The sequence below is a fragment of the Arachis stenosperma genome, chromosome 8 (assembly GCF_014773155.1).
Source record: "Arachis stenosperma cultivar V10309 chromosome 8, arast.V10309.gnm1.PFL2, whole genome shotgun sequence".
NCBI classification, from domain to species: domain Eukaryota; kingdom Viridiplantae; phylum Streptophyta; class Magnoliopsida; order Fabales; family Fabaceae; genus Arachis; species Arachis stenosperma.
Window position 1 is genome coordinate 53,875,612 of NC_080384.1, and position 17,434 is coordinate 53,893,045.

The 17,434-nt window shown below is 29.1% G+C and overlaps 1 protein-coding gene across 2 annotated transcripts; it reads right to left on the reverse strand.

The window, feature by feature from the left end:
* Positions 1–11,080: 11,080 nt before the first annotated feature.
* On the reverse strand, positions 11,081–16,170 carry LOC130946454 (pachytene checkpoint protein 2 homolog). 2 transcript variants are annotated; one of them, XR_009072279.1, is made up of 15 exons: positions 15,962–16,170; positions 15,808–15,871; positions 15,584–15,690; positions 14,881–14,948; positions 14,525–14,628; positions 14,281–14,385; positions 13,664–13,753; positions 13,496–13,571; positions 13,278–13,347; positions 13,130–13,200; positions 12,848–12,938; positions 12,270–12,397; positions 12,011–12,139; positions 11,461–11,925; positions 11,081–11,241 (listed from the first exon to the last, which is right to left on the reverse strand). XR_009072279.1 is itself a non-coding variant. In XM_057875211.1 (14 exons), the coding sequence occupies exons 1-14, from the start codon at positions 16,146–16,148 to the stop codon at positions 11,785–11,787; spliced, it is 1,431 nt and encodes a 476-aa protein (XP_057731194.1). In that variant the 5' UTR covers positions 16,149–16,170; the 3' UTR covers positions 11,087–11,784. The 2 variants fall into 2 exon arrangements, 1 of the variants encoding a protein (XP_057731194.1); XM_057875211.1 differs by having other exon boundaries at positions 11,087–11,925.
* Between the last annotated feature and the right edge of the window lie 1,264 nt (positions 16,171–17,434).

Consider the following 17,434-nt stretch of genomic DNA (forward strand, 5'->3'; position numbering starts at 1 on the left):
TAAAACCAACAACATATATCATATGAAAAAAAAACAATAAAATTAAATTAAAAAATAAAAAATTTCATACATAACATAAATACAATACAGGAAAGGATAGAAAAAAAAATTTATATGAACAAAAAGGAATTTATATATATCATAAAAAAGTCAACAATATTTGTCATATGAATAAAAGAGCACTATACAAATAATATAAAAATATTTATCATATAAATAAAAAATATAAATAAAAAATACAATAAAAAACATAAAAATTAAAATATAAAAATGAGTACTAAAAATAATTAAAAAAATAAAATATTCAATTTACTAGTAATGGAAATAAAGCTGAACTATTTTGATGAAAAAAAGAGTTGTAACTAAGAACTATGAAGAACTACAAAAAACTAAAGAATAGTTACTGGTATCTTTTTTACAGAAGAAAATAAAAGATATAGTTGATAAAAAAGAAATAAATTTTTTACCTAATTTTTTAAATTTTTTAAGAATGATCAGTAACCATAAACATGAAACGCAGAAACTATAAATTTTAGCGTTACCTATGTTCAAAGGCAGAATCAATTTTGCATTTAGAAGATAAAAATTACCAAATATAAAAGTAAAACTTTTTCAAAAAGTTCAAATACATTCTTTCCTCTCTAATATGCTTGTCAAACACATCCTTAATCTTTTTCCCATTTAAACCATGTGTCATTTACAAATTGGATCTTTCATTTTAGCCGCCTTAACCACAAATTCTCTCCATTCACCAAAGACGTCACCTACATAAATGTCACCTACATATAATATATTTCAATTTACGAAACCTAGCAAAGACCATAACACGCCGTTATGTCAATAGTTATCCACTTGATAAATAAATTATAAGAATGAAAAAAAAAATTGTGTATTAAAATAATATTGACTAACTTACCAAAAAAAATAGTATTGACTATTAATACGTACAATATTATAATATGTTCAAAAATAATTTTCAATAAAATGCTTATATAAATAAGGAACTCCAAATTAGGAGAATAATTGCTTTGTTTTTTTTTTTATTGAATAATTGCTTTGTTTTTTTTTTTATTGAATAATTGCTTTGTTTATTTCTTACTTTCTTGTTCATAGGCATTAATCTTTCAATGGCTATGCAAAAATCAACAACTAATATTAAATTTCGTCTGAATTCTCCTTCTATTGAAACTATGGGCTTACAAAGAACAATTTATTTTTTTCAAATTCAGTGCAAAAAAGAATTCATATTCAATTGAAGACCCATCTCCAAAAATGAATACAAAAGCAAAATGGGCCTGTTATTTGAAACATTCAATTGTACACTTAAGCAACAAAATATAGGCAAAAAAAAAAATAGCAAAACAAAATGAGAAATATTCAATTGCTAGTTAGTACTTAGTACGTAGTAACTTGAATTGATACAGCGATTAGTTTATTAGTCTTTAAACAAGTGTTGAAAATTCGAATCCCACTTTATGCATGTTTATGCATGCAGTAACTCATTAGTATCTACAACTCCGATTTGCAACAGATTCATATCTATAATTAACTATTGAATTGATAATAATTTATTTAAAATAAATGAAAGTGAAAATTATTAGTAAAAGAGTATTTATATGTAACATGATCACATATTTACAATTTTTTTTTGTTACATGTAGCAATAATTTTCAAATATAATACACAAATAATTTTGAATGAATTTTCTTCTTCATTTTACTATATAAGCTTCATATCAAAAAAGAAAAAAGAATAAAGTAATTTACAAATTCAATAACATTTTATATTTCATAAAGTCATGAGATTTTTTACTTTATTTTTTTACATTAAAAACTTAATTTGTCTTCTTATACAATTTGGCTTTTAAAAGAAAAAATGAAATTGAGAATTAGAATAGAGAAACAAAAACTGAAAATTTAAAACTAAATTAAGTTTTTATATTATATTTAGTATAAAATGTACAGACATAAATTACTGATATGTCTTAGTATTTATTTAATTCAAGATAAATATAAAAATAAAATAAAAATATATCTTTAATTATTAAAAATATTGTTAAAGTTTTAATCTTTTGTATTTTTATCTTTTAAAAATATTAAAAAATTAAATTTTTATATTTTAAAATTAAAATTTTAATTTTTTTTATCACTAAATAATATTAAATTTTAATCTTCCAGTTCCACGAGCAATCCGAAAACAAACACTACATAAATGATATTATCATATATGATGGTTGCTCCGCAGAGAGAGAGAGGGATTTTCATTTTCAGTTTTCACCTTTACTTTGTAAGATGTGCCCAAATTGACACTTTGGTTACTTGTCATGATTAACCTAATTGCAAAAGCCAAAAACCAAAGAAAAAGACACAAATGATTACAATGATAAAAATTAGCTTTACTATGTTTTTGAGTATGTGTGTGTGTCTCGTAGGTGGTGCCTGCCAAGGATTCACTACCCACATTTACAACACATTACCTTAGTCAACCTAAGCTTTTCATCATTAAAGATAACCTAAAAGAAAAAATAAATGTTATGTTTCCTAAACTCATTAACAATTTAAATTAAAGCAAGTTTTATATTAGTAGTAACTAGTAAGAATATATTCAAATTTAAAGTAAGTTTTTTTTATTTGAACTCTAACATTTATTTAAGCAAATTAGTAATTAATCTAACCCTAAACCCAACTTGATTTATGCCCAAAGTTGATTTAATTGAAAGATAGAGTCAACCTAGATCATGATTATGTGTCTATTAATATATAGATAAAATAACATATAGTCCTATAAGGCTAGAAATAGCAGCCAAATATATACATAGTCTTCTATTTCAAAACTACCTTAATTTCACATTAAAAACGATTTTTTAAATTAAATTATATTATTTATACTATCATTTTAATATCATTTCAATATAAGAAAAAGATAAATATATTACTTAATTACTTGATTTCATAAATTTGATAAAACTGTATTACTAATTAATATTCAATTATCTCTTCATTTTTATGTTATATATATATATATATATATATATATATATATGTATATATGTTATGAAAAATTCAACATAAATAAGAAAGAAAATTATAACCCATTTCTCTTTCTACATTTCGACCTACCATTCTCAACTAAAAAATGTAGATAGAGATAAATAAGAGGGAACAAATATATATATATATATATATATATGTGTGTGTGTGTGTGGAAAATAGTAGTACCTTATTTAATTAATTAGTTGAAATCATAATTAATGTATTACTATATATATTGCACATTTAGTTGACCATATATTTTCCTCATCCATTTCATGTATGATGAGATAATTATTCAGGTGATTATTTGAATGAAGATGATGATTAGATTAATTTGAATGTAGGAATAATAGTTAAGATAGATGTTCATATGTATTACATTAAACAATTTTATCAAATATATTAAATTACTTAATAATTTTTAATTATTATTTTCACATAAAAATTATTCTAATCGTTTTCAAGTGAGAATTCACTTTAATCACTTTGATTTCAGATACCCTCAAACCATGGTCACATTTTGAATAATTGGGAAAAAAAAATAACTCTCCTAGTGAACAAAACCATAATTTATAAACCAAATATTATATTCCCTCTGATGTTAACTGTTATAATAACTGTATAAACCAAATGTATTTGAAAGCATGTATGGCTATAAAAAGAATGATAATATCAATTAACCGCACCTTTCTCTTCTTTTTTTTTTTTCATAGTGGTTTATCAAGTTCCAGATCTCATTTAGGTATATATATATTAGATAACATATATATATAGTTGTAATAATTTTCCAAAAAAAACATCAAAATATTATCATATATATATTAGATAACATTTGAAGATTAATCATTAAAAAGAAGAAATAAACTACACTACAATACAAATAATAATTATTAACAAATCTAGAATAATGAGTAGCAACAAACAAATTAAAGGATAACTAAATTTACATTCTCAAACCCAATTAACTCTTTTAAGTAACTAATATTATAGTATTATTAGAAAAATACAACTCTTTATTTTTTTGGTAATTAAGTACTACATTTATAAATCTGAATGAACATTACAACATGTCATAAACTATTATATAATATATATCAAGCTAGCTGCATATTGATGATATGAACATATAGGTTGCAGAATCTCCAAAAAGCTAAGACAAGCTAAGTAAAATTAAATTAAGAATTAAAGGGAAAAAGAAAAAAAAGAAAGAAAGTGGAAGATAGAAGAGAAGAACAATAGATATAATATATATAGTGATTCGGACCAGGAGTGCTTAATTCCCCCATGGATATGGAATTTTGATGAGGCCTTCAATTCCATTTTCATGATTTGTTGTTGATGTTGGCCATAAATTAATTAATGAGCCTTCAACTCTAAACCCATATTAATAATATAATAATATAATAATATGGATCTAGCAATAGGCTTCAACTTCTTCTTCTTCTTCCTCTCTATCTTACTGAAGTTGTGAAGATAATAAACATGTGAAGTTGTGAAGGCAAATCATGATGTTGAAAGGGCATGTTCAACACACTATTATTCTTGATGAGCTTCAACATCTCTTGAGAGAGAGAGAGAGAGAGAGAATAACCCTAGATGTAAATGTGTTTGATGGGGATCGGATATATATATATATATAGAGAGACAAATTTTGATTTGTGTGACACATAGTAATTATATACTATATATATAATATAAACACTATTTTATTACCACTCAAAAGAGTAATGTTACTATGCATGTATGCATGTCCTTCATCAATTCAAAGATCCTTGTAAAATTTAATTTTAATAAATATGTATTGGTATATAGTAGAATGTATATATGTATATAGCTAGTTTTATATTTAGTCACGAAAATATATATATATATATATCTATATATAGTTATATATTTATTTTTATAACACATTTCATAATAAATAATAATAATTATGTCAAACACTTTTAGATCCTTAATTAGTTATTAGATTGTTACTAATTAATGATGAGATATAAGGCCTATAATCACAAAGATTTAGAAGTATAAATAAACAATAAGTATATTAGAAGGAACAAGAGAAAAGGGTACTGAAATATTGTGTTGCAAGCATTGGAGAGAGAGAGAGAGAGAGAGAGAGAGTTACATAGTAATCTTATATTCCCGCATGCATTCAATTTTTTCTTTAGTGTACAGTGCTGCCACTGCACGTTTCCACAAGCTAAGGTTCATAAAGGGATATAGTGAATGGTGGTGTTGAAGTTGAATATTCAACAAAATTCATTCTTTTTATTTTACTTTTTTATTTTTATCCAAATTGCATTAGGACATTTGGATTCTATTATACTATTTCGGTTAAACTTAATTGAAATATCATAAAATTTTATTTTAATTTTTGAACATCAATTAAAATCTTTAATGTGTTTGGTATGTATTTTCGTTTTTTATTTTTGTTTTCAGGATCTTTTATTTTTATAATTTTGTGAAATTAAAAAAAATAATTAAAATAAAAAATCTTTGTTTTATAGAATTTTAAAAGCAGAAAATACTAAAAATATAGACTTGGTAAATTTTGATATATTTATTTTATTCTTGACTCTTTTAATTTAATGACCAATTTTTTTTTTGGGTCTTTAAATATTTAGTATTTTAACTTTTTTTTTTGCCAAAGTAAAGAAATTAAAGTGTTGTCTCAAATTCAAAGGCTGTTTGTTATTCCTTGAACGGAATGGAGGGTCTTTGTCTAAGGTGATTCAAGTCTTTGGCTTTTGTTTTTTCCTTTATCTTTTGGTCGCTTGTGTTAAAAAAGTATTGTATTTTTTTGGAATACCCTTTTGGTTATGTATAAGTGCTTGCTATGTAGCATGTGGGGCTTGTCTCAATTTGCATGCTTTTTCATTCAAGACTTATATCTTTTTAGTTTTTATACTTAGTCACCTTTCTTTGTGTTGTGATTTGTGAATATCATGTCTCCCCACATGTCAATGATCATATTGGTAGCTCTAATTCTCTTCAATTCTTAAATAAATAAATAAAAGAATGGGAAAATTAAAGATAAGTTCTTTCACATGTGGAGAGGGATTGTAAGTTATATTATCAATCACAATAACATTTTATGTACATGCATTTTATACGAATAGTTAGTTGAATTTAGCAGTTTTTTATTATGGTTTTATTAGTCGCTCGTTGCTACAAGGTAATTAGGGTTTTAATTACATTTGTTGTATTTGCTAATTATTTTTTATCATTGTAATTCAATTTGGAATTTGCAAGTACAATTAAGTTAATTATTTCTGGTGGTTCTCCTTCCATAGTTTTTTTTTTTGAATCGTCGGTTACTGGAGTTATCGGCAAGGTTGCTATCTCAACTCATCATGATCCATTCAAATCATGCTTAATAACGACAAAGAAGAAAAAAAAATAGAGAAAAAAAAAGAGAATGATTTTTAATAGTGGATACAACTATCTGAAATTTAAATTGAAAATTAGGGTTATAGACCATTTCAAAGACTAAATTGAGTTAAATAAAGATAACAATCACGTCATATAGCCGTTACCTATCTATCGTAACGTCTCTCTGTATACATCATCATGCCGTTAAAGAATATTTTTTGAAAAATATTTTAAAGACGACCGTGAGTTATTTTTATTAAATTCAAGAATAATATTGGAGCTAATGTAAGTTTAGAGACGACTTTAAAGTTCGATTACAAGTTCATGGACCACTTCGAGTATTAACTCTTATAATTTGAAATAATTGATTGACTTATTATGATCCTAATGACAATGGAATTTTTTGAAAATAATAAATAAATTTAAAAAATATTTATAGAACATGTTAAGTTGGAGTATTATTATATATTACTCGGAAGCGGAATCTCGATCAAAAATGGATCTTGATCATGTGGCATAATGAGTACTTTGGTCTAATAATAATAAGCATCCATGGCTTAATAACATAAGATGCCATGTTTTAAGATTCAAAAAAGGGTTTCATAGATGTTCTTTAAGTATTCTTGGGATTGATGTTTTAGACTATTAGATAATATTTGATTAAAACTTTACTTTACTTTCACAACTTTACATTAATAACCGTTAGTGAGATGCATGCTTAATTAATTTCATGAAATATTTTTTATTAAAAAAAATTAAATTTAATTATTTTGTTAGTTTTTATAGTTTTATTAAATTTATAATTAAATTTTTATATATACATTTTAATTAGATATTTATACTGCTTGTAATTTTATAATTAAGTTATTTTTAGTGTAAAAAATATTAAAATTAATTAAATATTTTCGTAAATTAAAGATATTTATAATTAAAAAATTTAAGAAGATCTTTGACCGTATTTATTTTAGAAAAAATATCCTGTTAATTTTAACATTTTTGATATGAAAATGATTTAATTGCAAAATTGAAAATAATATAGGAATTTAATTAAAAAAATATATACAAACCTAATTAAAAATTTTGTAAAACTATAAAGATTAATAGAATAATTAAATAAAAAAATTATTTATTTTATAGATTTAATTTTAGTACAATAATAATATAAATATACAATTATTGTTTAATTATACACATTTATTTTTTTATAACTATTCATATATTTAATATAAAAAATAATTATTTTTATTTATATGATATTACGTAATTAAATAGACGTATAATTTTTAACTTGCATAATAAGAAGTTACTTTTATTTTTTGGAACATTGCATGTTGTAACACTCTTCATGCCATGTTGATTGTTGAAGAATATGTTTTCGTACTAAAAAGCAATGCTAGTCATGTACGTTTCAATACTTTCAGCAGAAACAAGAATCTAAATTTCAATGCAGTAAAATTTTGGTCTACCAAATATGTAATTAACACATTTTCAACTACCTATGCATATAAATTTATGAATTAGCTATGATTTAAACATTAAGTTAGTCGAACACTCATTCACTCATCTCTTTAATAAATATAAACTCTTAAATACAACTAAAATTCACAGCGAATTAGTTCTATTATACGTATAGAAAAGGTTTTTGGCCAACACCTATACCAAATATTTATCCGAATTGATAACCAAATATTGGTCTGAAAATGGGGTTCAAAACCTTAGTAAAGGTGGTGAGTGTAACTTAAAAAAAAAAAAAGAAAAAGAAAAAAAAAAGAAAAAGGGAGTGAATGCTACTAATATGCTAAAATAGAATTATCTGATAACAAAAAAAAGTAAAAAAAAAAATTATTCAGAATTTATGTTATTTAATATTTATTAATTATTGTAATAATTAATGAATATTAAATAGATAAATTTTAGTTATTTTTTGGTCTCCCTAATATTATCGATACTAAAATTAAAAGTGGGTAACACGTAAGAATTCTATTTTTTTTTTCATATATAGACATTGAGACGAAGAGACAAATTAAAAAGAAACAACATCTTATCTTATATAGTAATTATTCATATAAAATATCTTTATATACAAATAATAATTTAAAATTATTAAATAATTTAATATGTTTGATTAAATTATTTAATATAATATATATTTACATTTTAACTATTATTTTTAAATAAAAATATTTTTGTGTGAGTAGGGACACGTTAGATATAACCCCAAAAGTAATAATCATATAAACATACACCTTTAATTTATTATTCATGGATAGGAGAAGGAACATGATGACCCATAGAACAGTATATCCTTTTAACTTGTCCCTCATTTTGCTAACCCTGATTCCTTCATAGTAGAGTTGATGTTTTATTCTTTTATTATGAATTATTGCACAACATAGATATACATACATATAGTAGTGCTCAGATAAAGCTAACTCATCTCTCAACTATTGCTGGACACATAATTTTACTTACATGACGGTTAAATATATAATTGTTTTTATTTTTATATTTATACTTTAAACTTTTAAGATAAGTAATGTATTATATAAATCAAATTTAAAATAAATATTATCTAATCAGAGTGGCTATACAAAATACATATAAATTGGGTGGGGTGTGTCTTTTTCAATGGAAACTTGGCGTGAAAGAAAAATCTTATTCTGGCTACTTCAATTCCAAACCGATCAAGACAATATAGCCAATTAGCCATGGGGTCACTAACCAAGTACATAACAAATAATATGTGTGCTTCACTGCTTCACATTCCGTAAATTACTTCAATGTTTTTGAAATATTTCAAAAGTACATAAAAAATTTGAATGATTTGTATACTTGCAAGAACATATAATATTTTGTTTTTCAAAGATAATCATAATATATCTCTAAAATATTTATAAGTGAAGGCCATTCCTCACATATAGAGTTAATTTTTAGTGTCAATAATTAAGTCTATTCAATTTTAATATAGTATAAAAACTATGATATAATTTATATATTAATTAATATTTATATTTATTCTTACTTTTTATTATATTTATGTGTTTTATAACTTTTGAAAATCAAACTTTTTCAGTTTTTCCAAACCGAAGTGATTAGTTGTTGATATTACCTTTTTCTTTTCTTTTCAGCGGGTATTTTTAACTTGGTGAAAAATCAGATACAGTCAATTTCACATGAAGTTTATAAACGAGAGCCATTAAATGATTTGAATGATTTGACTAAATTTTCATTTAATAACTTTCAGCTATCAATTTTACGTGAAGTTGATTGTACCTGAATTTCCACCTTCTAACATAGTTGTATTATTATATATGAATAGGGCTGGCAATGGGTAGGGTAGGGTAGGGTTTGGATCCTACCCTAACCCTACCCGCGGGTGGAAAATTCTATTAATACTCTACCCTACCCTACCTGCGGGTTGAGAATCTCTCAACCCTAACCCTACCCGCACCCTAAAGTTCTAAACCCTACCCTACCCTACCCTACCCGCAGATATATAAAAATTTTTCAAAGTAAATATAAAATTCAATCATATCAAATTTTATACATATTAATGACATAAAAAATAACAAACTAGTACTCTAAATTACTAAATTAACTAACTAGTTTAGTGGTTGTTTACTTATTGTAAGTCATTACATAAGAAAGGTTGTAGGTTCAACTCTCACTTCTTTAACTATATACATAATTTTTATAAAATATGTGTTATATATTTGAGGTGCGGGTAGGGTAGGGTAGGGTACACCCTAAACCCGTACCCTACCCTACCCGCAGACATACCCGGACCATACCCTACCCTACCCGCAGCGGGTAGGGTAGCCTACCCTACCCGCAGCGGGTAGGGTAGCCTACCCTACCCGAACGGGTTGGACCGGGTTGGATACCCGCGGGTAGGGTATGAATTGCCAACCCTATATATGAATAGTCACATCTCTCCCCCATAGAGAAAATACGGTGAAAAAAATAGAATGCAACTGTGCCAAGAAAACAAAATCGAAAAGAGAATAGGGGAGGCTAGCTGTAAAAATAATGATGATGAAAATTGTGCAGATATAAACAAAGATCAAAGTTGAATGTGCGACTAGTAATCCTATATATGATATTAAAAAGTTTTAATACCCTTTTTCTATGTTTTTTTGGCGCAAAAATGGTATCTATTTTAATAATCATGTGTCTAATTGTATCTAATCTTTAGTCTCTCAATTTTAATTCAGCATGATCGAACCAAAGATGCACAACCAATAAGAGGGTTGATACAGTGGTAGATATTACAATTACAGTATAACTTTTTACGTGAATTATGTTAGAAAAAGAATAATCTCCTTTCTAAGATAATATGAGGAAGAAATTCTAAAAATTATCAAATAATAATAATATTGTTATTCCTACCCTTTCCACTCACATTCCTCCAAGAACCTACCTACCCTTCTTCTACCTCCCATAATCCTACCAACTTCAGAGCACCATCCATAATCTGTTCATTCATTCCCAACACTTTGAATATGCAGATACGTCTTCGTTGTACATATCAGCAACAGGTTCTGATATGTCTGTCTTTGTTATGTGCTTATAAAAGATAAAAAATAAACAATAAAAGAAGCGAGTGAAAGATTGTTTTAATGTTTCAGAATATTTATTAATTATTTCTTTTTTTATTTCTAATCTTATGGTTGTGGGGGAAGTTATTACTATAGTTAACTCACTAACTTCTTGATGATAAGAACCACCATGAAGTTATTGTTCACAGACCTTTGCACAGTGTAAGGAAAGATGTCACAACTATTGGGGCTGGGGGGGAGAATTGCTACTTTATCCAGAGGCACAGACCACAGTTTTACTGTCAGCAATACAGCACACACAATTAAGAATGGATTCAAATTCAATAGAGTTGTCTACCATAACAGAGTGATGGTAAAATGGGTATGTTGAATAACTAATATCTCTAAAGTTAATTGTTTCCCTAGTTTTCATGCTTTAAAATAAATTTTGGTTCTTATGTTGCCTTCAAATGCAAGACTATGAAAAGTAGTACATAACATGAGAAAGAATTTCTCACCCTTTAAAGACTGCACCATCCTCAGTTTCTTCACATCATAGAGAGAATCATTTACACAGGCCATGGTGGTACGGTTGAAGTCTCAGGTTTATATATAACATTGTTCCTATGTTTGAGCCTAAAATCTCATCTACGATTTACTATGGTCAATGCATCTTTTCTGCTAGCTTAATTTCAGTGGGATCAACCATTTAGGTCAGCTAGATCCTGATATTGCATATAATAAATAAACATTACTGCTGCATCGACACTTGCCGCATTAACTTGCAGAAGTTGAATTCTTGATTGATATATTTTTTTGTACGGGTGAAAATCTAAGTTGTTTTAGTCAGGAAGCTCAGAACGCTCCCTCTTTGCCGTTTCAATCATTGTACATAAGAACTTAATAGGGTTGCAATCGAAAGGATTGGCAAGGGCAGCATGTGCCAAAAATGGAAGCTTTCTCAAGGACCTCCCACTCATTCCCTGTGGACAAACCAATCTAATTAGTTAAGAGTAAAGATCAACCTGAAAAGATTTAAGTTCAAGATCCCTTAGGAGTTGGTTCTACCTCACAGGCCTTGGCAGTTTCAAGAAGTTGGTTGCATAGTTGCATGGATGCAGTAACCTCATGAAAATCCGGTGCACTCGACCTATCCTTTGCACTGGCATAACTTGGAAGTGTGATGTTATCACAGCCCTAAACAATTTAGCATGGTTAGCCATAGACAGATATGCCACAATGCCCAAACCAGAATAAAGATCACAACATTAATGCCTTTCGTTCGTTCCAGAAAAGTTTCTTGGATATGACTGAGAACTTTCTGCACCTGTAAACTAGTTAAGATCCCCGTACGCATCAATTCCTGCAAGCAAGACCTTAATATTTCATATCGAGCTTGAAGTGTCGGGGGACCAATATATGCTTTAATATCAGCTCGGTCAACAAAAGCAATATCTGAAATAAAATAGATAAATCAGTGATACAAAATATGAGAAGGGGAAATTATGTGTCTCTAATGGAAATTTATTGAGTGTATCCTATGGAACTATTTTAGCAACAGAATTGGAATGATGTCCACAAAAAGGTTTTTGCCATGGTCTTTTGTGATGTTAATTTGGTATAGTGCCTCAATAATTCTGCCAATAGAAGTTCAAGCTTATTTCATACAAGTACTACTACTTATTTCCTAAAAAAATTGCTTCCATCATCCACTATGCATTCATGATAAAACGAAGTCAGTAAATTCCCAAATTAGCAAGCTACAACTTCACTTGATTCTTTTGTATAGTATACCGACATATTATGACAAGATAAACAGATCCGACCTTTCTCATTTATGGGAGATGGTTTACATAGCTTACTAGGAGAAAATATTGAAGGAATGGAAGTTTGATTTAGGCTTACCAATAGCAGCAGTTATGTTGGATGTGGTTAGGATTATCACATTTGGAGATGATTTTAACTTGTCAATCTGAGTTAGTAATGCATTTACAACCTGAAATATTCATATTGAAGGATTAGTAACACATTAAGCAAATACCCAAGAAAATCCAATATCTCTCAGTTGCATTTTTTTAGATGATATTTAACATTCTCACACACTATTAAAAAAAAAAGAAAGAAAGAAAGGAATAGTGGGGAGGAAGAGGGGTATTCCTGCAGGAAGGACCAGAGAGATTGGTATACCCGAATAGAATCTGAAGGTTCTGAACCGGATATAGCAGCTTTCCTGGCCGCAGCAAGGCTTTCGACTTCATCTGCATGACCACACACTTAAACCAAAGCGGATATATGACAAACATACAGCATTAAGTTAAATTTTGTTCTGCCTCACCAATCAAAACAAATACTAGATTGCTTTCTTCCTCTACCATTTCTTGAATCTTTTGGAAAAGTTTCGCAACCTAAACAACAAGGAAACACAATTGTGCATTCAGTGAAACAATACACGTAATAACAGTTCATCTATTAATAACCTCTGAAGTGATAACAAATTGGAAATTCATCAACTACAAAGCATTGGTACTTCTAATAACTGTTGTACATGCATACCAGCTTGCCACTTTCAGAAAACCATTTACTGAATAAAGAATGTGCATTCACTTCAATAAGCTGGCACTGTGGGAATCTGAGTACAACAATAAACTGGTGAGTTTTTGTTCATTTATACTTGTCTCATTGGAAAAATGTTGTATTAAAATTTTAACAGTGTCAATGCACCTTGAATTGAATCGAATCGATAATTTCTGAGCTAATGCTTTACATAACGAAGTCTTTCCAGTCCCAGGGGGTCCATGTAGAAGAATTATACTGTAAATATCCAAAAGAATCCAAAAATGTCAAGATATATTCATGATTCAGTCATCTCAAAAAAAAAACTTATATATCAACTTCATAGTTTCTTTTTCTTCTTTAATTCTATTTTTCTAGATAGAATTTATTATTATTGGTTATGAATCTATCCAATAATTTTACTTGCATTAGTAGAATTAGATTCAAATAAATAAAAGTAAACATGATTAGCTTAAAGCACATCCAAAATGATATTATTTGTGCGAGTTCTATGCTATTAGCTTTTAGTTCACAGCAAGTTTTTTGCCTCCGTCCTTTGTCTGTTGAGTCCCCCCCTTCTCTTTCAAGGTTTGCAAGAGTTAGCCGTAGTCCCTCAAATAGCAAGCTTTTTTTATAAGGAACTCTATCGAATCTTAACAAATTTACTGAGTTGTTTTACAGATGTCCCAAAACCAAAGTATGTATGTTGCAAATTTACATTCAGAATTGAAGACCATACAAACAAACAGGGCATTCCTAAGAAAACAAATATTTTCAGTGCTTACCGATTCCATGAAACAAGGAATGGATCAACACCTTTTTCAGTAAAGAGCAAAGCACTAGCTGCATAACGTAACAACCTTTGCTTTAGACCAGATTCGAATATTAAACTGCAAAAGCAATGATTGGTAGTTCAGGTAAACTGGTTTAGAACTATAATATTCATATTTCGTCAAAATTACAAAAGATAAAAATAACAACAGTATAGAACTAGTTGAAGAAAATCATAAAATGCTATCAAGTACCAACCTTTCCCACATGCCATCAAATTCTTTTGCAGGAAGAATCCATTCATTGAAGCTGGAACTCTGGCCATCAGAGCTTATATCCTCACATGGTCCTTCCTCGCTAAGCTGACAAATCAAAATTTAGACAATATTATAAGTTGAGCTCTGCTTCAACTGAAAATACATAGGGAATAGATTTTTGGACCAAAGAAATAGAAACATGTAAAATTTAAGGGAATATGTGATGTCGATGTAGAACGAAACAAAACATTTGTATAGCTTCCAACTTAGATGATTGAGTGACAAAGTTATGAAACCACTTATTCATTGAATATCTTATTCAACCAACTGATATTAAATGAAATCAAGCTGTTTCACCTGAAAGACATGGACAACTGGCTTGACTTGCCAGAACAAAAGAACATTATCATTGTGCATCCCTTCATCTGCAAAGGAAAAAAAGAAAAGTAAGATTTCAGCATCAGAAATCAGAATTGGAGATGCAGAAAGAGATCTCTCTCTCAAATCTAAAGGAAATGATAGCTTCAAAAGCACAAGAGGCGAATTTCAATGTTCTAGTCCTTTGAATACAAAAATATTCCAGCATTTTGTCATGCTAAAACACTCAAATCACTGAGAAACCAAGTTTGCTGAATTTCAGAGTGACAACAATGCCAAAAACAAAAATAAAATTCACACACGAAGCATCAAAATGATAGCAATCCAACCATTAGCTACGGTTATGAATAGCAAACTATAACTGTTTAATATTTTGAAATTACTTATCTGATACCATTTTTGAAATTGCAATTCAGCATTAGCACCTCGTCGAAAAGCTCTCACAAAAACAATCAACAATTTGAGAGCTTTCCAATCCAATGCTAGTCGAACAAAATATCAAACAGTTGCTAGGCTAACTATATTTAACATTATCTAAGCTTGCCGTAGCTAATACACTTAAGGTGTTAATGACAAGTTAACAACAATAACAATTACAGTAAATAAATAACTAATTTGATGTCCTAACTCCTAATAACAATAATAAAATAAATAAACAAATCAAGACAAAATAGGGTAGTACCTGTGTCACAAATACAAATTCTGTGGACGTTGTCGGCGAGAAAGGGTTCGTCCATAGGGAGAGGAATGGGGCCATCACAATAGCTCAAACTCCTCTTCTCAAGCATCCTGAAATCGAGAAAAAAGTTGAAATCTTCTCCGAATTAAACTCAAAACAAGAGAAAATTCAAGCTTAAGAAACTCAATTAAAGAAATAATTAGGGGAATTGGGGAAAATGCGTGTGCCTTTCGATAGCGGAACGAACGTCACGGATAGAAGCAGTGCTGGAAGGCTTCAAGCAGACTTCAACTGAAAGACGAAGAAAGAAAATGGTGAGAAAATGGGAAGAAGGAAAAAGCAAGGAGAAGGAATGAGAGGGAAAGTGGAAGAAGTAGGAACCAGGGAGAAGGATTTTGTCGTCGGGAACGGGAATCATGGGAGAGGAAGGAACGACGCCGTTTTGATGAGTTTGAAGGTTTTGGTTTGTGGCTGTGGCTGTGACGTCATCTTCTTCTTCCATAGGAACAGTGGGAGAAGTCGCAGCAGCCATTGTTGTGTTGTGTGAAGAATGAGAAGTGAGGTTCATGAAATTGGGAACAAATGTTTCAGGAAATTGGAAATTGAAGCAATGGGCGGGAAAACGAAAACCCTCCCAATAATATATTTTATTAAAGAAAAATATAATAATAAATAAATTTCATTTTGATGCATTTTTAGTGTAAAGTAATTTTATATATGCATCTAATTACGTAATATCATATTAATAAAATAACTACCTTTTACATTGGTTGCGTGAATGTTCATCCAAAAGAACAGATGTAATTGCATGAAGGCGTAAAACGCTATGCATTGTCATTGCATAAAAATTAAACCCTAATAAATAATAAAAGATGAGTTTAATTTTGATTACACTACAAAAAAAACGCTGAATACTGTCAGATTTAGCGTCGCAGATTAGAGACGGCTTTACCGGCAAATTCGATGACAAATCCGTCGGATACAGATCTTATGGTCGGATTCTCTTTTCTGACGGTAACACCGACGGTAATAAATGGAGAAAAAAGGTAAAAAATTGAGTACGTTTACCGTCGGATTTACAGGGGAATAAATCTGACAGTTACCTGGATTAGTAAAACATTGCATTTTAGTCACACGCGAAGATTTATCGGTGGACTTTTCCGTCGATAAATCCGATGATAATCGTGCCCTAAATTTGAACCGCAAACCCTCTTTCCCCTCATTTCAAATTGCTCTCTCTCTCTACCCTCTCGTCTTCCACTCTGTCTACACCGTCTCATCTCTCCCTCCACATTCTCTCCAGCAGCTCCTCCGACGGCTCTCTTCTCGTTGTTCGGCGATCGTTCTTTGTCTCCCCGACGAAACACCGCTTCTGCCGCTATGTCGCCGAACCGCCGCTGTTCCCTCTAGGTAGCACCCCTTTTTCAACTCTCAGTATTCAAACTCCATTATTTTCTGTGTTGATTAGATTAGAATATAGGATTTTAGGTAGATTAGTTGTTGATTACGCCTATTAGTTTGAAGTTGTGATTAATAATTTATTGATTGTTGTTGATTTTTATGATTAACATGTACATATTGCTGATTTTTGTAAGAAAAAAAAAAGCTCAAAAAAGGAGGGATTCTACTGGTATTTCTGGGACTTCTCAGTCGTCCCACTTTATTCCGACTACCCCTGTGACGTCATAGGTAATGGGTGCACAAGACTAACCTTTTATTATGGTCCCTAACCTCAACTACATGGCTCCTACTGTTGCGCCACCCCCGCAACCAGGAAGTCGTTCGTCTACTTCATCAGAGTGGACTCATCCACCACCTCCATCTACTCAGCAGCGCACTATCTCGAAGACTATG